The sequence below is a fragment of the Pleurodeles waltl genome, chromosome 8, assembly GCF_031143425.1.
Source record: "Pleurodeles waltl isolate 20211129_DDA chromosome 8, aPleWal1.hap1.20221129, whole genome shotgun sequence".
Classification (NCBI taxonomy): Eukaryota; Metazoa; Chordata; class Amphibia; order Caudata; family Salamandridae; genus Pleurodeles; species Pleurodeles waltl.
In genome coordinates this window covers 668,966,750-668,987,928 of record NC_090447.1, presented here as the reverse complement: position 1 = coordinate 668,987,928, position 21,179 = coordinate 668,966,750, and the positions used below count along the sequence as shown (strand labels likewise).

Below are 21,179 nucleotides of genomic sequence, written 5' to 3'. Positions count from 1 at the left end.
AAGGATCAGACTCATGTTCCTGAGAAAAAGAAGAAAAAAGAAAAGAAAGAAGTATTGGAGAAAAAGAATAATAAAAGTGATGCTGAAATTGTAGTTTATTAGATATCCCTGGAGTCAACTTCTATGCTAATGTAGTTCTTAATGCACTATTATTTTTACCTGCTCTGATTCATGCAATTAAACAGAAAAAGGATAAAGGATTGTGTTCTGCACTCTTTACCCTGTTAAAACGTTTGTGTAGTGATAGATCTAAAACATATTCTGCATCTCATATTAGAGATCTTGTAAATGTGTGCACTAGATCTGTACACTTCACACAAAAAACTCCAGAGGATGCACATGATTTTTTGATGGCCCTACTAGGTATTTTAGAGGAAGAGATGGTATCTATTGAGGAACTATTTGGACTAAGTTATTCATGGCCGCATGATTGTGAAAATGTTCCTTTTCTTGAAGAACAGAAATAAATTCAGGACACATTTAGCTACTTTACTCTACCAGAGTGTAAAACTGTCAGTTTTGATAATTTGTTTAAAGATGCATCCAGACTAGTACCTGCACAAAGTGCAACTCATCTTCTATCTGCATTGAACATCAGAAGAAGTGGCAAGTATATCACCTTAATGCTATGACGATGCAAAGTAGATGGAACTAAATTGGAAACTCAAATTACAGATTTTAAAGTTGGACAAACATCTATTTCTGGACAAATATATACCCGTATAGCCATTATTTTCCATTAAGTAGTAAGTGTTATATCTGGACATTACACTATCTATATACAAATACAAAAGTATGGACAGAGTATAGTGATAGCAAACTTACATTTAAGCAGAGATTACCCTATACATTACCAGATTATTACCTTCTGTTCTTTGAACCAAAGTTCTAAGGAAGATTAATTCTGGAGAAATGGAATATCACATGTCTGGGACTTTCAATAACACAAAATAAGACATCATACAACCTAACAAGGGTGATGTCTTTCTACAGAATTTTTAATCTTCAAATGTTTCTACTCTTGAAAGAAAACCACATACATAATACTAAACTGGAAATAGAGATAAGAAAGTTTGAATTAGAACAAACATCTTCAGAAGATAAAAAGAAAAATGTGTGTTTCAAGAAGAGCTGGAAAATAATAACAATACTAATGCTGATAGACTACTCTTGTTCAATGGATTACCAAACTTTACGACATCATCCGGCCTACAAAGGGTGATGGCTTTATAAAGATTATTACCTTCTACTACAATTCATATACATTAATTATATTATGAAGCTATAATATACTTTATATGATTTAACAAGCATAGCTAAAAGAGTTTGGTAAATATTTGTGCAGAGTGTCATAAATAGTCATGTTAATTTGGAATAACATACTATGGAGTTATGGGTCTTTTCTTTTTTTTTACAGTCCATATGACTGCTTTATTCCCCCCACTGTTCAAGGATGATTCCTTTTACGCACTTCATTTATAGTGCAAAAGTATAGAAGTTGAAAACAGTGGACAAGGGAACATGGCATGCTTAAATAATATTTGGAATAGCTATACAGTAATATAAATTTGCTGTGTCTTGTAATTAACAATATCATTTTTATCACAGATTGTGAACTTTTAATAGTCGACTTAATAATATGAAAGTTTAACTTTTATTTATGTTTTGTCTCCTTATACACAGATTGAAGGACCTAATCATTGAAGTAATAATGTTGGTAATTACATATTTCTTCATTGAGAGACCATCTGTAAACATACCCAAGTACACAGTTAGTTATACTGATACACCAACACAGTAATGTCAATACAGCTATGTATACAGATAAGCATACAGTACCACATTCAAGAAACACCGATTCATAGTATTATACACCCAGGCAAACATTACTGCATACACAGACACACACTGATGCATTCATGCATGTACTCACTGATGCACTCAGTGACACCTGGGCACACACTGATGCTTACACTAACACAACCAGCTACACACGGATACACACGACGACACATTTAGGCACACACTGATGCATTCAGTGACACACCCAGGAACACACTGATGCATACACTAACACATCCAGGCACACACTGAAACATACACTGCCACATCCAGAGACACTGATGCAACCAGGCACATACTGATGCATACATTGAGACACAGGCAAACACTGAAGGATTCCATGACACACCCATGTGCATGCAGATACATACGCTAACGCACCCAGACACACACTAATGCACACAGTGACACACACTGATGAATACAGTAACACACCTAGCTACACACTGATACATACACTGACACATCCAGACACACACTGATGCATTCAGTGACGCACCCCAGGACACACTGATGCATACACTAACACACCCAGGCGCACACTGATTTACACAGTCACACACCCAGTCACACACTGATACATACACTGAAACACCCAGGCACACAGTGATGGATTCAGTAACACACACCCAGGCACACACCAATGCATACACTAACACAACCAGCTACACAATGATGCATACACTGACACACCCAGGCACACACCGATGCATTTAGGGACACACCCAGGGACACACTGATGCATACACTGAGGCACCCAGGCACACACTGATTCATACACTGAGACACCCAGGTACACACTAATGCATTCAGTAATACACTCAGGAACACACTGATGCATACATTGACACACCCAGGCACACACGGATACATACACTGACATACCCAGATACAGACTCAAGCATTCATTAACATACTCAGGTACACACAGACTCCCAGGCACACACCGATACGTTCAGTGACACACCCAGGCCCACACTGATGCATACACTAACACAACCAACTACACACTGATATAAATACACTGCCACATACAGGCATACACAGATGCATACACTAACGCACACACTGATACATACACTGCCACATATAGACACACTGAGGCACTCAGTGACACACCCAGGGACACATTGATGCATGCACTGAGACACACAGGGAGACACTGATGTACACAGTGACACACTGATGCATATACTGACACTATGCACACACAGTGATGGATTCAGTAACACACACACACGCACACCCTGATGCATACAGTAACACACCCAGCTACACACGGATACATACATTAACACATCCAGACACACACTTATGCATTCAGTGACACATCCAAGTACACACTGATGAATACACAAAGACAACATGGGGCACACTGATGTACACAGTGACACACCCAGTCACACACTGATGCATACACTGATGGATTCAGTAACACACACCCAGGCACACACTGATGCATATACTGTAGGAGGCTGTCCTGGCTTATAGTGGTTACCTGATGGTACTTACACCTTGTGCCAGGTCCAGGTATCCCTTATTAGTTGATAAGTAGTGTTCTAGCAGCTTAGATAGAGGTAGCTATAGCAGAGCAGCTTAGGCTGAACTAGGAGACATGCAAAGCTCCTTCTATACCGCGTATATCAAATAGCACTATATCATAAGAAACACAATACTCAGAGTTACTAAAAATAAAGGTACTTTATTTTAGAGACAATATGCCAAAATTATCTCAGAGGATATACTCCCTTAGGAGGTAAGTAATATACACAAAATATACACACAAACCTTAATCAGGTAAGTAAACAGTTAGAAAAGTAGTGCAAACACTGTAGAACACAATAGAATGCAATAGGAGACAATAGGCCTAGGGGCAACACAAACCATATACTCCAGTGGAATGCGAACCACGAATGGACCCCAGGCCTAGTGTAGTGTGTAGAGGGTCGCTGGGAGTGTAAGAAAACACTAAGGGTGTCCAAGATACCCCAACCCAGAAAGACAGTAATGTCGAGATAGGGGATTCTGCAAAGGCAACAACTGACTGCAAAGCAATGAAGACGCATTCCTGGACCTGAGGACCTGCAAAGGAAGGGGACCAAGTCCAAGAGTCATGCAAGTGTCCAGGGGGGGAAGGAGCCCACTAAACCCCGGATGAAGGTGCAAAAGGGCTGCCTCCGGGTGGAAGAAGCCGAAGATTCTGCAACAACGGAAGGTGCCAGGAACTTCTCCTTTGGTCAGATGATGTCCCACGGCGTGCTGGAGGATGCAGAGTTGGTTCCACGCAGAAGGACCACAAACAAGCCTTGCTAGCTGCAAGAGTCGCGGTTGAAGATAATGGGTGCTGCCCGGGCCCTGGAAGGACCAGGAGGTCGCCCCTTGGAGGAGGAGACAGAGGGGGCGCTCAGCAACAGAGAGAGCCCACACAGAAGCAGGCAGTACCTGCAGAAGCACGTAAACAGGCATTCAAGAAATCTGAGCACGGCGGTCATCTCAACACAACAAAAGAGGGTCCCACAAAGCCGGTGGTCAACTCAGCGAGTTGAGCAATGCAGGACAGAGTGCTGGGGATCTGGACTGTGCTGTGCACAAAAGAATCCTTGCAAAAGTGCACAGAAACCCTAGCAGCTGCAGATCACGCAGTACACAGGATTACTGTCTGCAGTAGGGAGGCAAGGACTTACCGCCACCAAATTTGGACAGAAGGATCACTGGACTGTCGGGGTCACTTGGATCCAGTTCCTGTGTTCCAGGGACCACGTCGTCAAGATGAGAGGGGATCCAGAGGACCGGTGATGCAGAGGTTTGGTGCCTGCGTTAGCAGGGGGAAGATTCCGTCGACCCACAGGAGATTTCTTCTTGGCTTCCAGTGCAGGGTGAAGGCAGACAGCCCTCAGAGCATGCACCACCAGGAAACAGTCGAGAAAGCCGGCAGGATTAGGCACTACAATGTTGCTGGTAGTCGTCTTGCTACTGTGATGCGGTTTTGCAGGCATCCTGGAGCAGTCAGCGGTCGATCCTTGGCAGAAGTCAGAGAGGGAGATGCGGAGGAACTCTGGTGAGCTCTTGCATTCGTTATCTGAAGAGGAACCTACAGGAGAGACCCTAAATAGCCCTCACAGGAGGATTGGCTACCTAACCAGGTAAGAGCCAATCAGGAGGGGTCTCTGACGTCACCTGCTGGCACTGGCCACTCAGGGGTCTACATTGTGCCCTCACACCTCTGCATTCAAGATGGCAGAGGTCTTGCAAACACTGTAGGAGCTCTGGGCACCACCCCTGGGGTGGTGATGGGACAGGGGAGTGGTCACTCCCCTTTCCTTTGTCCAGTTGTGCACCAGAGCAGGGACTGGGGGCTCCCTGAACCGGTGTAGACCGGCTTATGCAAGGAGGGCACCATCTGTGCCCTTCAAAGCATTTCCAGAGGCTGGGGAAGGCTACTCCTCCCCAGCCCTTAACACCTATTTCCAAAGGGAGAGGGTGTAACACCCTCTCTCAGAGGAAATCCTTTGTTCTGCCTTCCTGGGACTGGGCAGCCCAGACCCCAGGAGGGCAGAAACCTGTCTGAGGGTTGGCAGCAGCGGGAGCTGCAGAGAAAACCCCAGAGAGCTAGTTTGGCAGTACCCAGGGTCCATGCTGGAGCCACGGGATGCATGGGATTGGCACCCCAATACCAGATTTGGCTTGGGGGGGACAATTCCATGATCTTAGACATGTTACATGGCCATGTTCCGAGTTACCTTTGTGAAGCTACATATAGGTATTGACCTATATGTAGTGCACGCGTGTAATGGTGTCCACACCACTCACAAAGTCCAGGGAAATTGCCTGAACAATGTGGGGGCACCTTGACTAGTGCCAGGGTGCCCCCACACTTAGTAACTTTGCACCTAACGTTCATCAATTGAGGGTTAGACATATAGGTGACTTATAAGTTACTTAAGTGCAGTGTAAAATGGCTGTGAAATAACGTGGACGTTATTTCACTCAGGCTGCAGTGGCAGTCCTGTGTAAGAATTGTCTGAGCTCCCTATGGGTGGCAAAATAAATGCTGCAGCCCATAGGGATCTCCTGAAACCCCAATACCCTGGGTACCTAGGTACCATATACTAGGGAATTATAAGGGTGTTCCAGTGTGCCAATTAGAACTGGTAAAAATGGTCACTAGCCTGAAGTGACCATTTTAAAAGCAGAGAGAGCATAAACACTGAGATTCTGGTTAGCAGAGTCTCAGTGATACAGTTAGGCACCACACAGGGAACACATATAGGCCACAAACTATGAGCACTGGGGTCCTGGCTAGCAGAATCCCAGTGACACAGGCAAAAACAAACTGACACACAAGTAAAAATGGGGGTAACATGCCAGGCAAGATGGTACTTTCCTACATACACCAACACACCCAGGTACACAATGGTAATACACTGAGACATGCAGGCACACACTAATGCATACACTGAGACACTCAGGCACACACTAATACATTCGGTAAGACACCCAGGCACATACCGATGTACAGTGACACACCTAGGCACACACTGATGCATAAAATGAGACACCCAGCTGCACACAGATGGATTCAGTGACACACTCAGGCACACACTGATGCATACACTAACACACCCAGATACACACTGATGCATACACTGACACACCCATCCACACACTGATACATTCAGTGACACACTGATGCATACACTAACACACCCAGGCACATACTGATACCTACACTGACACGCTCAGACACATACTGATGTACCCAGTGACCCACCTAGACACACACTGATGCATAAACTGACTCACCCAGGCACACACTGACACCTACACTGACACACAAAGGCAAGCACTGATGCAGACAGCGAACATACCCAGGCACACACTGATTCACATACTAACACCCCCTGTCACACACTGATGCATACAATGACACACCCAATAACCAATGCGTGGGCATAGATGCATGAGAAATATGCCCCAACTGTGTCCTTGCCAAACATGGGACATAGTAAGTGAACAGAGCAGCCATTTTAAATATCTGTGCTGGAAGCTGGTCAGTATGAGTTTCACAGCTACATGATGGCTACTCTGAACCCAGGGTTGTTTGGTATCAAACAACTCAAAATGAGGAATCCAAAATGGTGTCAGTATTGGAAGTATTAAACAATATACCCAGGGGTCACCTTAGAGGTGCCCCCAGCAAAATCTACCACCTTGTCATGATAGCTGGCCAGTCACAACAGGCCTGCCACCTCTAGACAAGATTCTAGAAGCCTCAGGTGAGAGATCCTGCTCTCTGTGTCCGAGACAAAGCCTTTCCTGGGAAGAGGTGAAACATTTCCCTCCTCAGGAATGTGCACTGCCCTGCTAGTGAGCTTCAAAGGGCTTACCGCCCTTGAAACTCGACCCCCCAAGCCTGCTGCTAGCAGCAGATGGCCACCCCTGTTGCAAACCATTACTTTTGGCGGGAGCAACGGCCCGAAAACACACAAAGGACAGGAGGAATGGTCTGCCCCAGCTTGCACCACCCCTAAGGTGTTGTATACAAGGTGACCCTTCTGTTTCAATAGCCTATCAGGTGTAAGGAAGTGACCTCTGCCCACAGGAAGTGTTCGCTTTTAGTGGGTGTAGCTACCCTAAGGTAGATGGCCCATTGCTCACTAATAGGTACTCCCCTAAATGCCCACTAAATAGAATATTCAGTGGGCACCCCTGGACCAGCAATTCTGATCCTAAGGACATAAGAAGAACAGCAACAAAGACCCAAGGCTCGAGAACTGAAGTCCTGCTGCACCAAAAAGAAGGTGCTAAACACTGCCTGCTGCACCCAGGACTCGACAATCACCACTGAGGGGTTGCTCAGACATTGGACAGACTCTACAAACCCCCCGTGGACCTCCACACTTATGAAAATCACCAAAGATCTCCCTTCAGAGTGAAGGCATCACTGTCCTGCAACGAAGACCAAAACACCAGTGAAGTCCAGCTCACTGACTGGCTGCAGACCAAGGAACTGGACACTGCAGCTGAACCAGATTTCACCAGATGGACTGCAAGGACAAATCCTACCAGTGTGCCTAATTTGGTGGCACTGCAACCTCCAGTGGCCGAACCGTGCAATAGCAGCAGGAACTGGTCACTCCACGTCGGACACTCAGAATGACAGTCCATTCCGAACTGAAAAAGGACCAGGAGGAAGCCCAAGTGGAAGGACTTCAGAAAACACCAGGACCTCTGATACAGACACTTACACACAAAATATTATTATTAAAACAATCTTTTGACTGGATTCAAACAAGTGCTCAGTACAGTGTATTTGTTACAGTAAAAGTATGTATTTCAGTCCTCGTCCAGAGGAGAGTAGATACATAATATCAGTCTGTCACATAAACAAAACACAACATCCCTGATTCTTATTACCCCTAGAACACGGTCCATTCTCTCAACATACCCTCCATGAAGGCCACTGCTTAGGTTCTCTCTGTTCCCCGGCCTCCATTTGTGAGAAGGTTCATAAGTCTTTGTATTTACACCACTGGGACCTGATTTTCTCATATTTTCCAGGGCATCCCTGGCCTTGCTAGATCACTTGCTCTGCCTGCTGACGCCAATCCATATTGTTTTTCCAGTCCAGTATCGCTGTGGGTCTGCTCGCTCCCCATGCTTTCGCTATATCTCTTTTGGCCACATCTGCTGCTAGATTTACACACAAAGTAACTCACCTGTACAAGTACCACATCCAGAGACTCACCCTTACAATCACTGACACATCCAGTCAGTCAACCATGCAAACACTAACACACCAACTCACTACTGAGAACTACTCACACATCCACTTACTCTTCAACACAGTCACTGATACAGCCTATCACTTACGTACAGTGACTCATATACCCACTTAGTCATCCAGTCACTGACTCACCCACTCACTAATAGTCACTAACACATTCACTAACTCATCCATACATCCACTCACACATCCTGTCACTCACCCATGCAGCAACCCATACACCAACTCACTCACCAATGCACGTACTGACACACCCAGTGAGAAACCAATATAGCTAATCACACATCCATTTACTCTTCCATAAAGTCACTGGCATATCCACACACTTATGCAAAAACCTAGTGATACATCCACTCACTCACCAATACGGGCACTGACTCACCCACTCATGCACTGATACAGTCACAAACACATTCTGTCATTCATACCCATACAAGCAAAAACACATTCAGTCACCTCTACAACCACTTACACACACTAGACGATGTCATCAGTGATGTTGTGATGTCACTGACTAGGTCATGAGTGATGTAATATGTGAGGTCATAAGCAGTGCATTACGGAGAGGCAAGTTATAGTTAGCTGAGGTAACTATAACTGAAAAAAATTCGCTGTTTTTGCATATGTGAAATGTGAGTCTAACTATAACTTCCCTGTAACCTTTGTTTTTTTTTTCAGTGAATTTTTATGTTTTTTTAAATTCTATTTCCTAACTATAACATCCCTGTAAACATATAAATGAAAAAACAAAGGTTCAATCTTATTGTTAGGAAATCTTGATTAATTCTTACAATACAAATCAAACAAACTACACAAACATTACAAATTCTGAAGTTATAGTTATACATTAAATTGATAATTTATGTAACACCTTCAAATTATCATAACTTGCGCACCTCCATACACAGGGTTTTGAACTTGGTAGGTTTGATATGTTATCAATTATGTCATTTGAGAGGTCATCGGTAATGTTCTAAATAATTTCATAGAATATTCCATGAGTGATGTAACAGGTGAGGTTATAAGCAGTGCATTGCAGGGGCGCAAGTTCTAGGTAGTGCTGTAATTGTACCTGGTGGATTTCTGGGTTTTTGTTCAAAGCGTTAATGCTATCATTGACATATTCACCTAACTATAACATTACTTTAACATTTGTTTTTTTCGCACGCATACATGCATTCCTACACACAGTCATAAACAAGAGTTTTATTAAAAATACATTAAATATTAAACCAAATAACATTTAGGAAAAAGGAAAAAAATCCAAATTATATGAAACATTTGAACAGGTACTAACCAGGCCGAATTTATTGTAACCCACATTAAATGATCTGAAATAATGGTAATCTGGCATTATGTAGATCAAAATAGTGACATGCAACCCTAAGTAACCCTTGCAAAGAAAATTGGCAGGATGCATCATATCTACAAGAACTTGTGAATATATTATGAAGTTTGGAGACACAATCTCTACTATCGGAGGTACATATAATTTGCGTCAATAATATAAATTCAGGTGGTTCGTTGGAAGGGGTATTTCAGTTTGAAATACTTATACATATCATGTTATGAAACTGCTCCAGTGTTAGGGTTGTTCCCTCTTTGTATAAATGTTCAAATTGATGTACGGTCTTATTAGCAAGTATCTCAACAATAGCTTTGTCCAGTGTCAGAGGGAGCACAGGAGTGTTTAGAAGAACCATAATAGGTGACTGTAGCTGCGCATATCATGCCTCCCTGTTTGTCTTCCACATTGCTCATTCAGTGCATTTGACGGTTGGAGTGTGGTAGGTGTAGAAAGTTTTATTTACAAAGATGTTTGATGCATGCCTGCTTCCACCTGCCCCTGCAACACCACAAAATAAAGCATATGCTGGGGCAAGATAGAAACAATATGTGGCAAAAAAGCATACCTCAGCAGCATAGTAAGTCCCCTGTAAGTTGGGAACCGAGAATTGGCCCCAACTCCCTACTGCTGGTCTTTAATTGTCCCCTTTCACCACTTCAAGTTTCAAAGTTAAAAGTAACTGAATCGCTACCACCTTTTAATTAAGTTTAACCCCTTCGCTGCCAGGCCTTTTCCCCTCAGCTACCAGGCCTTTTTTTTTGGCTATTTGGGGCAGTTCGCACTTAGGCCCTCATAACTTTTTGTCCACATAAGCTACCCACGCCAAAATTGCGTCCTTTTTTTCCAACATCCTAGGGATTCTAGAGGTACCCATAGAGTTCGTGGGTTGCCCTGAAGGAGACCAAGAGATTAGCCATAATACAGCAAAAATTATTATTATTTTTTAAAAATTGGAAAAAAGGGCTGCAGAAGGCGGCTTGTGTTTTTTCCCCTGAAAATGGCATCAACAAAGCATTTGTGGTGCTAAAATCACCATCTTCCCAGCTTTCAGGAACAGGCAGACTTGGATCAGAAAACCACATTTTTCAACACAATTGTGGCATTTTACTGGGACATGCCCCATTTTTACTATATTTTGTGCTTTTAGCCTCCTTCCAGTTAGTGACAGAAATGAGTGTGAAACCAATGCTGGATCCCTGAAAGCAAAAGATTTCTGAAAAGTAGACAAAATTCTGAATTCAGCAAGGGGTCATTTATGTAGATCCTACAAGGTTTTCCTACAGAAATTAACAGCTGAAATAAAAAGATATTGAAATTGAGGTGAAAAAAACAGCCATTTTTCTCCACGTTTTACTCTGTACCTTTTTCCTGCGATGTCAGATTTTTTAACGCAATATACTGTTATGTCTGCTGGACGCTTCTGGTTGCGGGGATATATAGGACTTGTATGTTCATCAAGAGCTCTAGGAACGCAGAGCCAATAAATGAGCTGCACCCTGCAATGGGTTTTAATTGTATACCAGGTATACTGCAATTCATTTGCTGAAATATAAAGAGTGAAAAAATAGGTATCAAGGAAACCTTTGTATTTCCAAAATGGGCACAAGATAAGGTCTTGGGAAGCAGTGGTTATTTGCACATCTCTGAATTCCGGGGTGCCCATACTAGCAGGTGAATTACAGGGCATTTCTCAAATAGACGTCCTTTTTACACACTGTCTTACATTTGGAAGGAAGAAATGTAGAGAAAGACAAGGAGCAGTAACACTTGTTTTGCTATTCTGTGTTCCACAAAGTCTCCCAATAAAAATGGTACCTCAATTGCGTGGGTAGGCCTAATGCCCACAACAGGAAACCCAACATGGACAGTTCACATTTTACATTGAAAACTGACATGTTTTTTGGAAAGTGACTAGCTGTGAATTTTGATCTCTAGCTCAGCCGACACCTAGGAAAACCTACCAAACATGCATTTTTCCAAAACTAGACACCTAGGGGAATCCAGGTTGGGGTGACTTGTGGGGCTCTCACCAGGTTCTTTTACCCAGAATCCTTTGCAAACCTCAAAATTTGGCCAACAAAATGTTTTTTCCTCACATTTCGGGGACAGAATGATTTGGAATCTGAGAGGAGCCACAAATTGCCTTCCACCCACCGTTCCCCCAAGTCTCCTGATAAAAGTGGTACCACACTTGTGTGGGTAGGCCTAGTGCCCACAACAGGACATGCCCCAAAACATAACGTGGACACATCACATTTACCCAAAGAAAACAGAGCTGTGTTTTGCAAAGTGCCTAGCTGTGGGTTTGGGCCACTAGCTCAGCCGGCACCTAGGGAAAGCTGCCAAACCTATGCATTTTGGAAAACTACACACCTATGGAAATTCAAGATGGGATGACTTGTGAGGCTCTCACAAGGTTCTGTTACCCAGAATCCTTTGCAAACCTCTAAATTTGGCCCCCAAAAATGCTTTTTTCTCACATTTTGGTGACAGAAAGTTTTGGAATCTGAGAGGAGCCACAATTTTTCTTCCACCCAGCGTTTCCCCAAGTCTCCCGATAAAAATGGTACCTCACTTGTGTGGATAGGCCTAGTGCCTGTGAAAGGAAATGCCCCAAAACACTATCTGAACACATCAAAATTCTCAAATATAAAACTACCTGTTTTTGCGGTAGGGAAACCTACCAAACCCAAACATTTCTGAAAACTGGACACCCGAGGGAGTCCAGGGAGGTGCGACTTGCGTGGATCCCCCAGTATTTTTTTTTACCCAGAATCTTCAGCAAAGCTTAAATTTAGCAAAATAAAATAAATGGTTCCCACATTTTTGTGTGGGATCACCACACCGGGACAAATTTCCTACCACCAGACATTCCCCTCATTCTCCCGATAAAAATGATACCTCACTTGTGTAGGTGGGCCAAGTGCCAGTGACAAGAAATAGCCTAAAACATGTTGAAATTGAGGGGGAACCAAAGTGGATCTAAAAGGGCAGTTTGAAAAAAAATATTTTTAGGCTGACAAATGGGGCAGAATTTTTATCGGTATAGATGCGACAATGCTGGGTGGTAAGAATTTTGTGGATTCCTGCAGATTCCGGAAGGTTTGATCACAAAAATGTGGGAGAAATGTGTGATTTCCAGTAAAATTGGAGGTTAACAGGGTATTGTGGGTAAAAATAAATGGTGCAGGGTGCCTGTGAAGCACACCACCCTAGACTCACCCAGATGTTTAGTTTTCAGATGTGTCTAGGTCTTGTGGATTTTTATACATGGCAGCGACCCAAAGTCCTAAAAGTGCTGCCCTCACCATTCCAAGTGGGACGATTGAGAGTTAGCCAAACCTTCATGGCCCAAATGTAAAACCAAATCCCAAAATAATCAAATTTCCTCTTGCTTGCCGTGGGATAACATGTTTTAGTGTGCAGGGGAGAGATGAAAGACTGTTACACCCCCTTCAGTTGGGTTGGGGGCATAACCATGCCCACACTGGGTGGTATCCACCAGCCCACTTTATTTATTTTTAATTCCCTGGCATCTAGTAGGCTTTCTGCCCCACCACCAGGGGAGCAACCCTTGCCCAAGATGTTGCTCCCCTTATCAATGTAAACAAATAATTAAAAAAAATCCTTGGTGTCTAGTGGCTTCTGCCTAATCAATATAGGCTGCCTAATAAAATTATTGCCCCCTTGGGGGGGACCCTTGCCTAAGGGGTTGCTCCCCTTATGCCAATTTCATTAAAAAAAAGAAAATCCTGGTGTCTAGTGGCTTCTTCCCCCCCAGGGGCAGATCGGCCTTCTCAATATAGGCTGATTTGCCCCCTGGGGAGTGCCTTGCCCAAGGGGTCGCTCTCCTTTATATGTAAATAAAAAATAAAATAAATCCCTGGTGTCTAGTGGGCATTTCTGCGGCCCGATCACATTGCGATCAGGCAGCAGAAATGCTCAGAATTACATTGAAAGAAAGAAAGCCTTCCTTACTTTCGATGTCCCTGCCTGCCCCCTCCTACAGAGTGGAAGAGAAATGCTTAGCATTTCTCTTCCACATCACGCTGGAAGCATGCTTCCAGCATGCTTCCAGCATGATGGGAGGTGACTTCTGATGAGGTCAGCACGCAATCGCGTGCGGATGTCATCAGACGTCAGTGGGGGGGTTGGGGGAATCGGGGGGTCGGGGTGGAAGGGGAAGCGGTGTGTGGGTGGAAGGCTCACAGGGAAAGCGCTAGCGCTCCCCCTCTTCGGCCCAGTGCAGGACGAGCTGGTCTTGTCCCCGGCACATGGGACCCGTGGCCGAGGGCGAGACCAACTCATTCAAGACGCCATAGGGGTTCATGATTCGCTCTGCCTCATACACACTCCCTGAGGGATAGTTTAATAGTAGCCTGTATTTCTGTATATATTTTCCAATTTAGATCTGCGCTTATGGGTATTTGTAAATCATCACATTGTGTCACAATTGGAAATTCTCAATCTGCAAGAGGGAACTTCTTACAACCCATTTCTAATGTCAATACTTGTGTTTTGCTAATGTTTATAGACAAACTATAAATATTAAGAAAACTCTAAAGGGTGCCAAAGAGCTTTATATGGGACTGTGGGAGTGCGCCATTATTACCATACCATTCACAAATATAATAAACATTGGCAAAGTCAACAGGTCTCGGTTCAGTGTGTTGATGAACAAAGCATTAGCACATTAGTGCACGATACACATCAGGCAGCCAGCAAGAATGGAAAAGAGGGATATAGCTGAAAAGTAGTCCCTCATGCAGTTCAATGCAATCAGTCAAGTGAAAAAGGTGGAAGGAGACACCCAAACAACCAATACCAATATATAAGAAATAAGCACTCCAATGGACTGAGTCACAATGTTACTGACAAAGTCTAAAATTAATAGCTGGAATAGGTTGGTCAAAGAACACCAATGGTTGAAAGTGGTGCACCAAAAGCTCACTCTATATATGTATATATATAGTTAGTAAGTGGTCTGCTTGACAACTGTGCTGTCGAAACACTAAGCTAAAAATTAAACATCACCAAATCATCTCCTTGTCAATCTCCCCGACTAGAAAATAGTAATGTTGAGTTCACGCACTGTTTGCTTAGACAGGGGTACAGGCAAAAGGAGCTATCTTACCAACTGCTGTCACTATTACAACTGCCACTAGAACTCTAGTTAGTAGATATTCACTTACCTCAACATCATCATAATGGGGGGGCAGTCCTTGAGACCCCTGGGGGGTAATGTAAACATTAGATCCAACCAAAGAGCCAAAGAAACACTCTAGTTTTTCCTGGATCTTCCACAGTTCATCCTATAAGAAACAATAATCATGGATTTTCATTAGTTACAGATGCATAAAGATCTCTTGCTGGTTATTGTAACTTTGAGCTAAAATTGACAATTGGAATTATTTTTAGTTCAGATTTTGTGTTTTGGTTTCAAAGGTAAAATGTTAAAGGTTAACCATCTAACTTCATTCATAGAAAATCAAATGATACTCTTATCACACAGTACTTTTGTCCAATGCCAAAAACCAACTTAAAATGAACTCTACAATATTTCCTTCATGAAGCAATTACAAAACAAACTGATAGAGTTGACCACGGAAAATCTCTCAGTGCACTCCTACTGTTCCCACACAGAAGTGTTCAATGCTGGATTCTCAACTGACTTTTACTGCTGTCTGACTGGGAAATGCAAATGTCAAGACACTGTAGCAGATCTACTTGTAACTAACTTATGTGATTACCAAATCATGGCCTCGATGGCCATTGGCAATGAACAGATGATTGACTTATAATTGCTAGTGCTGATGTTAGTCAGAACATCAACTACATCATAGATTGACAAAACATTTACTGTGAGCAGATTGCCTAATTACTGGACAAGATGAAGCTTTTAGATGCATTTAGGTTCACGGGTTCTGCAGAAAAAGAGATCCTTGTTAACTAAATGAAATGAAGAGGATAGTTCTATGATCGACAGATCTTTAGACTGATGATTGATAGAGACTTCTAACTGCAGATTCATTTTATAGGCGTCACCCCAGCCTGCTGAAGTCATTGTTTTTCTTTCTGCGCCAATCAGTGCAGATCTGGAGAGAGCGCCTCCCAGTCATTTTTAGGGCAGAGCGCGCAAGCGCTCTGGCCCCTGTTGTAATCCCTCTGTGGGCTTTTAACCACGCCCATGTCACGCCGTCCCTTTCATTGGTTCGTGGGCTTGCTTTTAAAATTTGCTTGATTTCATTAGTGAAAGGCATGCATATGTCATGCCTTTTTCGGTGTTTCAGCCCTTCTCGAGCGCACCGGACAACTATTGAAAACATACGAGGCTCCATGTTTTCTGTATGGTTTCTGGACTACTTTTTTCTTTTTATTTCATACGCAGCAGGATCTCGCTGGGCAGTAATCAAAAGCTTTTCATGACTACCAGTTTAATTCTATTGTTTATCCTAGTTTTTTTTTTTTTTTTTAGAGGACTCACTTTTTTAGAGGCCTGTCTCTTTGTTGGCGCGGTGACACCAGGCTTCAGGACTCTAGAAATCGATAACCACCTGGGCATCACTTAAAGGTTCAGAGTTACAGATGTTTGTCAGTGGACTGTTCCTTCAAACACCAAGGGTGCGCGCAGCGTATTCAGTTTGCCGTTTAGTGCACTGCAGCTCTGAGTGTGCGAAATATAAATACATATAGGTTATTCTTGGCCTCACTCGCAGAGTCCATGTTCCCGTTACAGTACACTGTTGTTTATACTCGTAGCTTCCACTAGACCAAGTGACAAAGCCAAGATATTCCATACCCTACCCTTCTGAACCAACGTCTATTGCAGTCTATATGCCTGTGCCCGTTTCTCTTTACTGCAAATCCGAAGGGCTCAAAGATGCCCCCTGTGGGCTGTGAATGATAAGGAAGTATTAAAATGTTGCAGCCAGTGTCCCAACTGACCCCTTTCAGTGCAAAGCATACAGGCCAGCATTTTTTTATGAGGAAGGTGGGATATTTAAAAAAATAAAAATAATAATCAGGAGAAGTCATTGACTTATATTGAACCAGAGGTAATTTCAGGCAGGAGACAGCCCAAAAAAAAAAAAAACATTATTGGCTTTAATAAATCGGGATTCTCCCGTCTGAATCGGGGTTATTGGCATGTATGGGAAAGTTTCCCTTGTTCTACCTGGAGCTAACCTTCGTCGCTTTAGAATGTGTTAAATGGAAGGTACTTCTTGTATTTATTTCCAAAGACTAACTCTGGTGAGACCACACTCGATGTAAAGAGAAACTGGGTTCTAGAGCTATGTGGCTGGATCGCTGACTCCTAGTATTTATGTCACCCAAATTGCCTATTTTTATGTTAATCAAATAAGTGTGAGTGAGAATGTTTATTTCTGAGGGTTAAACTCACCCTTTTGAGCTGGAAATCTGAACAAGCAGAGGTTGCTGGAGAGAATGTTACTGGCAGTACTAATTAAAGCTTCAATCAGTAAATTCCTTCGGGTTGCATTCCTACCATGCTCTGGGATGCTTTTAGAGTTTGGCATATGGATGCTATCCAGCAAAAATTTATAAATGTCATGGCCGCCCTGTTTAGAACGCATCATTGTCTAGGCCATAGGGCAGGCAGCTGACACTTTATGTTAGATGTCCTGCATCCACCAATCGCTCCACGGATAGTATGTTCCATCCTGCAAGTATAGATGATTGGAGTGGAGGCAGGGCAGAGGAGTGAGCGTGCGCATCAAGAGGGATGGGTTGGCAAAAGGCCGGGCAGTGGCGTTCTGTGTGACTTTATACCTTTTGTTCTTGCAAGTCACGTTCTTTTTCTTGTTGGAAGTTGTGGCTGGACATGGTGTATACATGATGGCATCACAGGTGACAATCGGGTTTAACCTTGTTTAGTGCTCCATTGGCTGGTGCAGACGTATCCCCACATTGTATCACTTACAGCATAAGCAAATATCACAGCCACTACATCAAGGTACCCGCTGCATGAGTGTCACCCCTAAATTGCATAGTGCGTGGATGAGTTAAGAAAGTAAATATATGCTTACCCTGTGCTGTGGTAGGCACTCTCATGGATGTGGTAATTGGCAGGGACGGATTGGCAACGTGGGCAGTCGGGCACTGGCCAATGGGCCGGTGTCTCAGTGCCCTTTGTAGGCCGGTTTGTTTTTCTCCTTCCCAGCTCACAGAGGGCACTGGACAAAGGAAACAAAGCATCCTCGCACTGGAGGCCATGTGAAGTGGCCGTTCATTGATCAAAGGTTGTGGCCTCTCCTTGACACCCTCCCCTACTGGGAAATCATCCTGAGGCAATGGTGAGCTAGCTAGGGGTTGATTATGTGCAAGATTCAGCCTCCCTGAGGGTCCAGGTGCTGCTCTGGCATTCAGCCATTCTCACTTCGCCCCCATGGCATACACAGCCCATAAACAATGCTTTTCCCTTGCCACCTCGCCCTAAGGCACTTTACATTCCCCATGGTGGGCAGGGCAGAGTGGGTTTATGCTGGGGCCTCACTGTGGGGGCCAGGTGATGTTGTGGCCTTGGGCCATCTTCACTCACCCCCTCTCCCGCCCCACCTGCCCCATGGACAGCCCAGCAGCTGTGTTTTGCCTTAATCCCCTCCCCTGCCAGGCCATTGCCCTGAGGCAATAAAAGCTTTGATTAAAAGAAGGGACTTCGATGTTGTTCTGTACAGCGCTGGCTCCAGGGGATGCCAGTGTACCTGTGCTTTTAAAAGCACCTCCTGCCATGGTTCCTTGCCTCCAGCTAAATTTCAGGCAACAATAAAAAATGTCAAGATGCATGATTAATGTTCTTTCTGGAGAGGGATCGTAGTTCTGTCTAGAGGAAGTTTTGACTCATCATAAAAAGGTGACTATGTAAAAGGGTTACTATGTCTGCTGCATTTGACTGTGTGAGAGATTTCAGATTTGTATAATGATCACTGTCCAGCACAAAGTTGTTTGGGAATCGGTAACATTCCACCTTGTGCAAGATGTTTAATCTTCAAGTAAGTATTAACAAAGGTGTTATTTTTTCATCTCCAGTCAGGAAATGTTCCAGAAAACACTTAGTCAAAATCTACATAAATGTGGGTTAAAGCCAGGCTTGTGAGGGCACTAGAGTTTGTTAATATTGGGGAGCTTTAGACTCTGCTTTCTATAGGTGACCTATACATGTGTTTTATTCCCTCTCTCTCCCCTTATTACAGGTTTGATTCTCAGAGGCCCAACCAAGTGGATCATAGAAGAGCTAGCACAGCCAAGTCTTTGAGCAAATGGTATTTGCGTTCAGGAAAAAGTGCACAATTTGTGAGGGAGCTAGATTTCATTTCTTGTGAGTGTTTTGCAAAATGTTTTCACGGCTGATATGCAAAATGTTTGTCATTAAAGGTACTATTCTCCAAGGGAGAGGGCCACAGCCCCACTTTCTCTTATTTTTGAATATTTCATGTTCTATTCCCAGAGAATCCAGTCTAACCCTGGACTTTGCACTAGATTTCTGATTTATGTGATGATCACAAGGACATAGCTGGTTGGGAAAGTGTATCTAAGTACGCTGTGCAGAGTGTTAAGACTGCACGTCAGTATTCAGTTTTCAGATCTGCAGTGCTCCTAGACTTCACCAATGATACTGGTTCTATAAGCCATAAAATGCTTAATTTCATAAACATTTCTCTAAAAATGAGACCTCTGAGAGTAACCAAATGGTGTTTCATTAAAAGGGCACGCCCCGCGAATGTGGGTTACTTTTTTGGGCGGTGCCCAGGCCAAATTGTGATCCCAATCTGATCCTGATAATTGGTAGCTCGATATTGCTGATATACCGACATTTAATCGTGCAGATAGCGCACGAAGTCTACCGCTGACCCCCATTCACACTGATGCCCTGCAGCTCACAGTTTGCAGCATATGAACCCATTTGACATATTACCCTTTCCACTTGCACAAGATTGTTGATAGACTGCATTGCTTTTGCCTCACAAATCCCGACCAATAAACTTGGGTGTTGTTATGAACAAATGTTTACTTGCCTGTACAGGATAATGCAGTTTCCATGTTAAGGACAAGCAACGGGAAAAGCATGTTCAGGGCCCCCTGAGGTTTCTGAAAGGTAAAAGAAGTTTAAAACAGCTGTAGGCCGCGGTGCTTCCAGTCGCCCCACAGTGGCAGCTTCCTCTTGCTCTGCATGAAGCTAACCCAGGCCGTGGAAAAATAATACCGTTCTAATTTCAGGCGGAGAGCGCTTGTTGTTAAATTAATAATAGCCGATGCCTTCATGTTCTCAATTAATGCAATTTTATGCCACATTGAGTGCGGCCTATTATGAACACGAGTTAATTATAGGCTGCCAGGAGAACCTTTATTCTCAATTAGTGAAGCAGATAAAATAATGCAATATTGATGGAATATTGTTACAGGCTTGCATATTCGAAATCCTGCTAGTGATCCTATTATTCTTATTACCTCAACTTGTTTGTCTGTTGTGCGTCCTGTCTGAGGGGTGAAGACTTGAATGGGCTCACACAGCTTTTAACCTGTGTCTCATGCCAGAGTGTATGCATGCATTATTGCGTTGCTCAATTTTCTTTCCTAATGACTTGTTTTTTGTTACATGGCTAATTGCACTTTTGCCCATACGTTCGATTGCGAGCAAAATTATTTTTCTTTTTGTGTGTCTCCTTCACGCTCATGGCGTGTCGCTTTGAATTGGCTCGCTTATGTGAAACTGTATTACTCCTCATTTTCAAAATAGGTGGCAAGAAAAGTCTGGTTAGGAGTTTACAATGCTAAAAGCTCTAACTCGAGCAAATGCGAGACCCATTGCATTGCAAATGCTTGTTTTAATTACTTTTACCTTGACTTTTTGTCGAGGCTTTTGTGAGATTTTCATCCTGGTGTGATAGGGATGTCCCCCAAGAAGCCAACAGGCTTCAAACCATGTGGAGCCGGTCATAGACAGATGACTGTGATAGACAATCATTTGGTTTAACTATGGTGCTTAGAGTAAGACCATCACTCCAAGGCCTGCTGCACCATGAACCACAAGACACTGAGGAAAGAGTCCCTGAAGCTCCTCACCGCCCCACTTCAGGCGACCCCTCAACGCTCTTAATCCTTGTTGCGCAGAATCTCCCGGGACCGCTCACAGAGCCGCTCCGGACGATCCTTGTCTCATCCAAGTTGTCAGGTAAGTCCCAC

The 21,179-nt window shown here is 43.6% G+C and overlaps 1 protein-coding gene across 9 annotated transcripts in view; it reads right to left on the bottom strand.

Annotated features, from left to right (window-relative positions):
* The window catches only part of RIOX2 (ribosomal oxygenase 2), a 1,008,555-nt gene that overhangs the window by 622,315 nt on the left and 365,061 nt on the right, over nucleotides 1-21,179 (bottom strand). For all 9 annotated transcript variants that reach the window (XM_069204775.1, XM_069204776.1, XM_069204777.1 and 6 more), the window contains one exon: nucleotides 15,170-15,289. In XM_069204775.1, coding sequence (XP_069060876.1) covers nucleotides 15,170-15,289 — 120 coding nt within the window. The remainder of the gene's footprint in view (nucleotides 1-15,169; nucleotides 15,290-21,179) is intronic.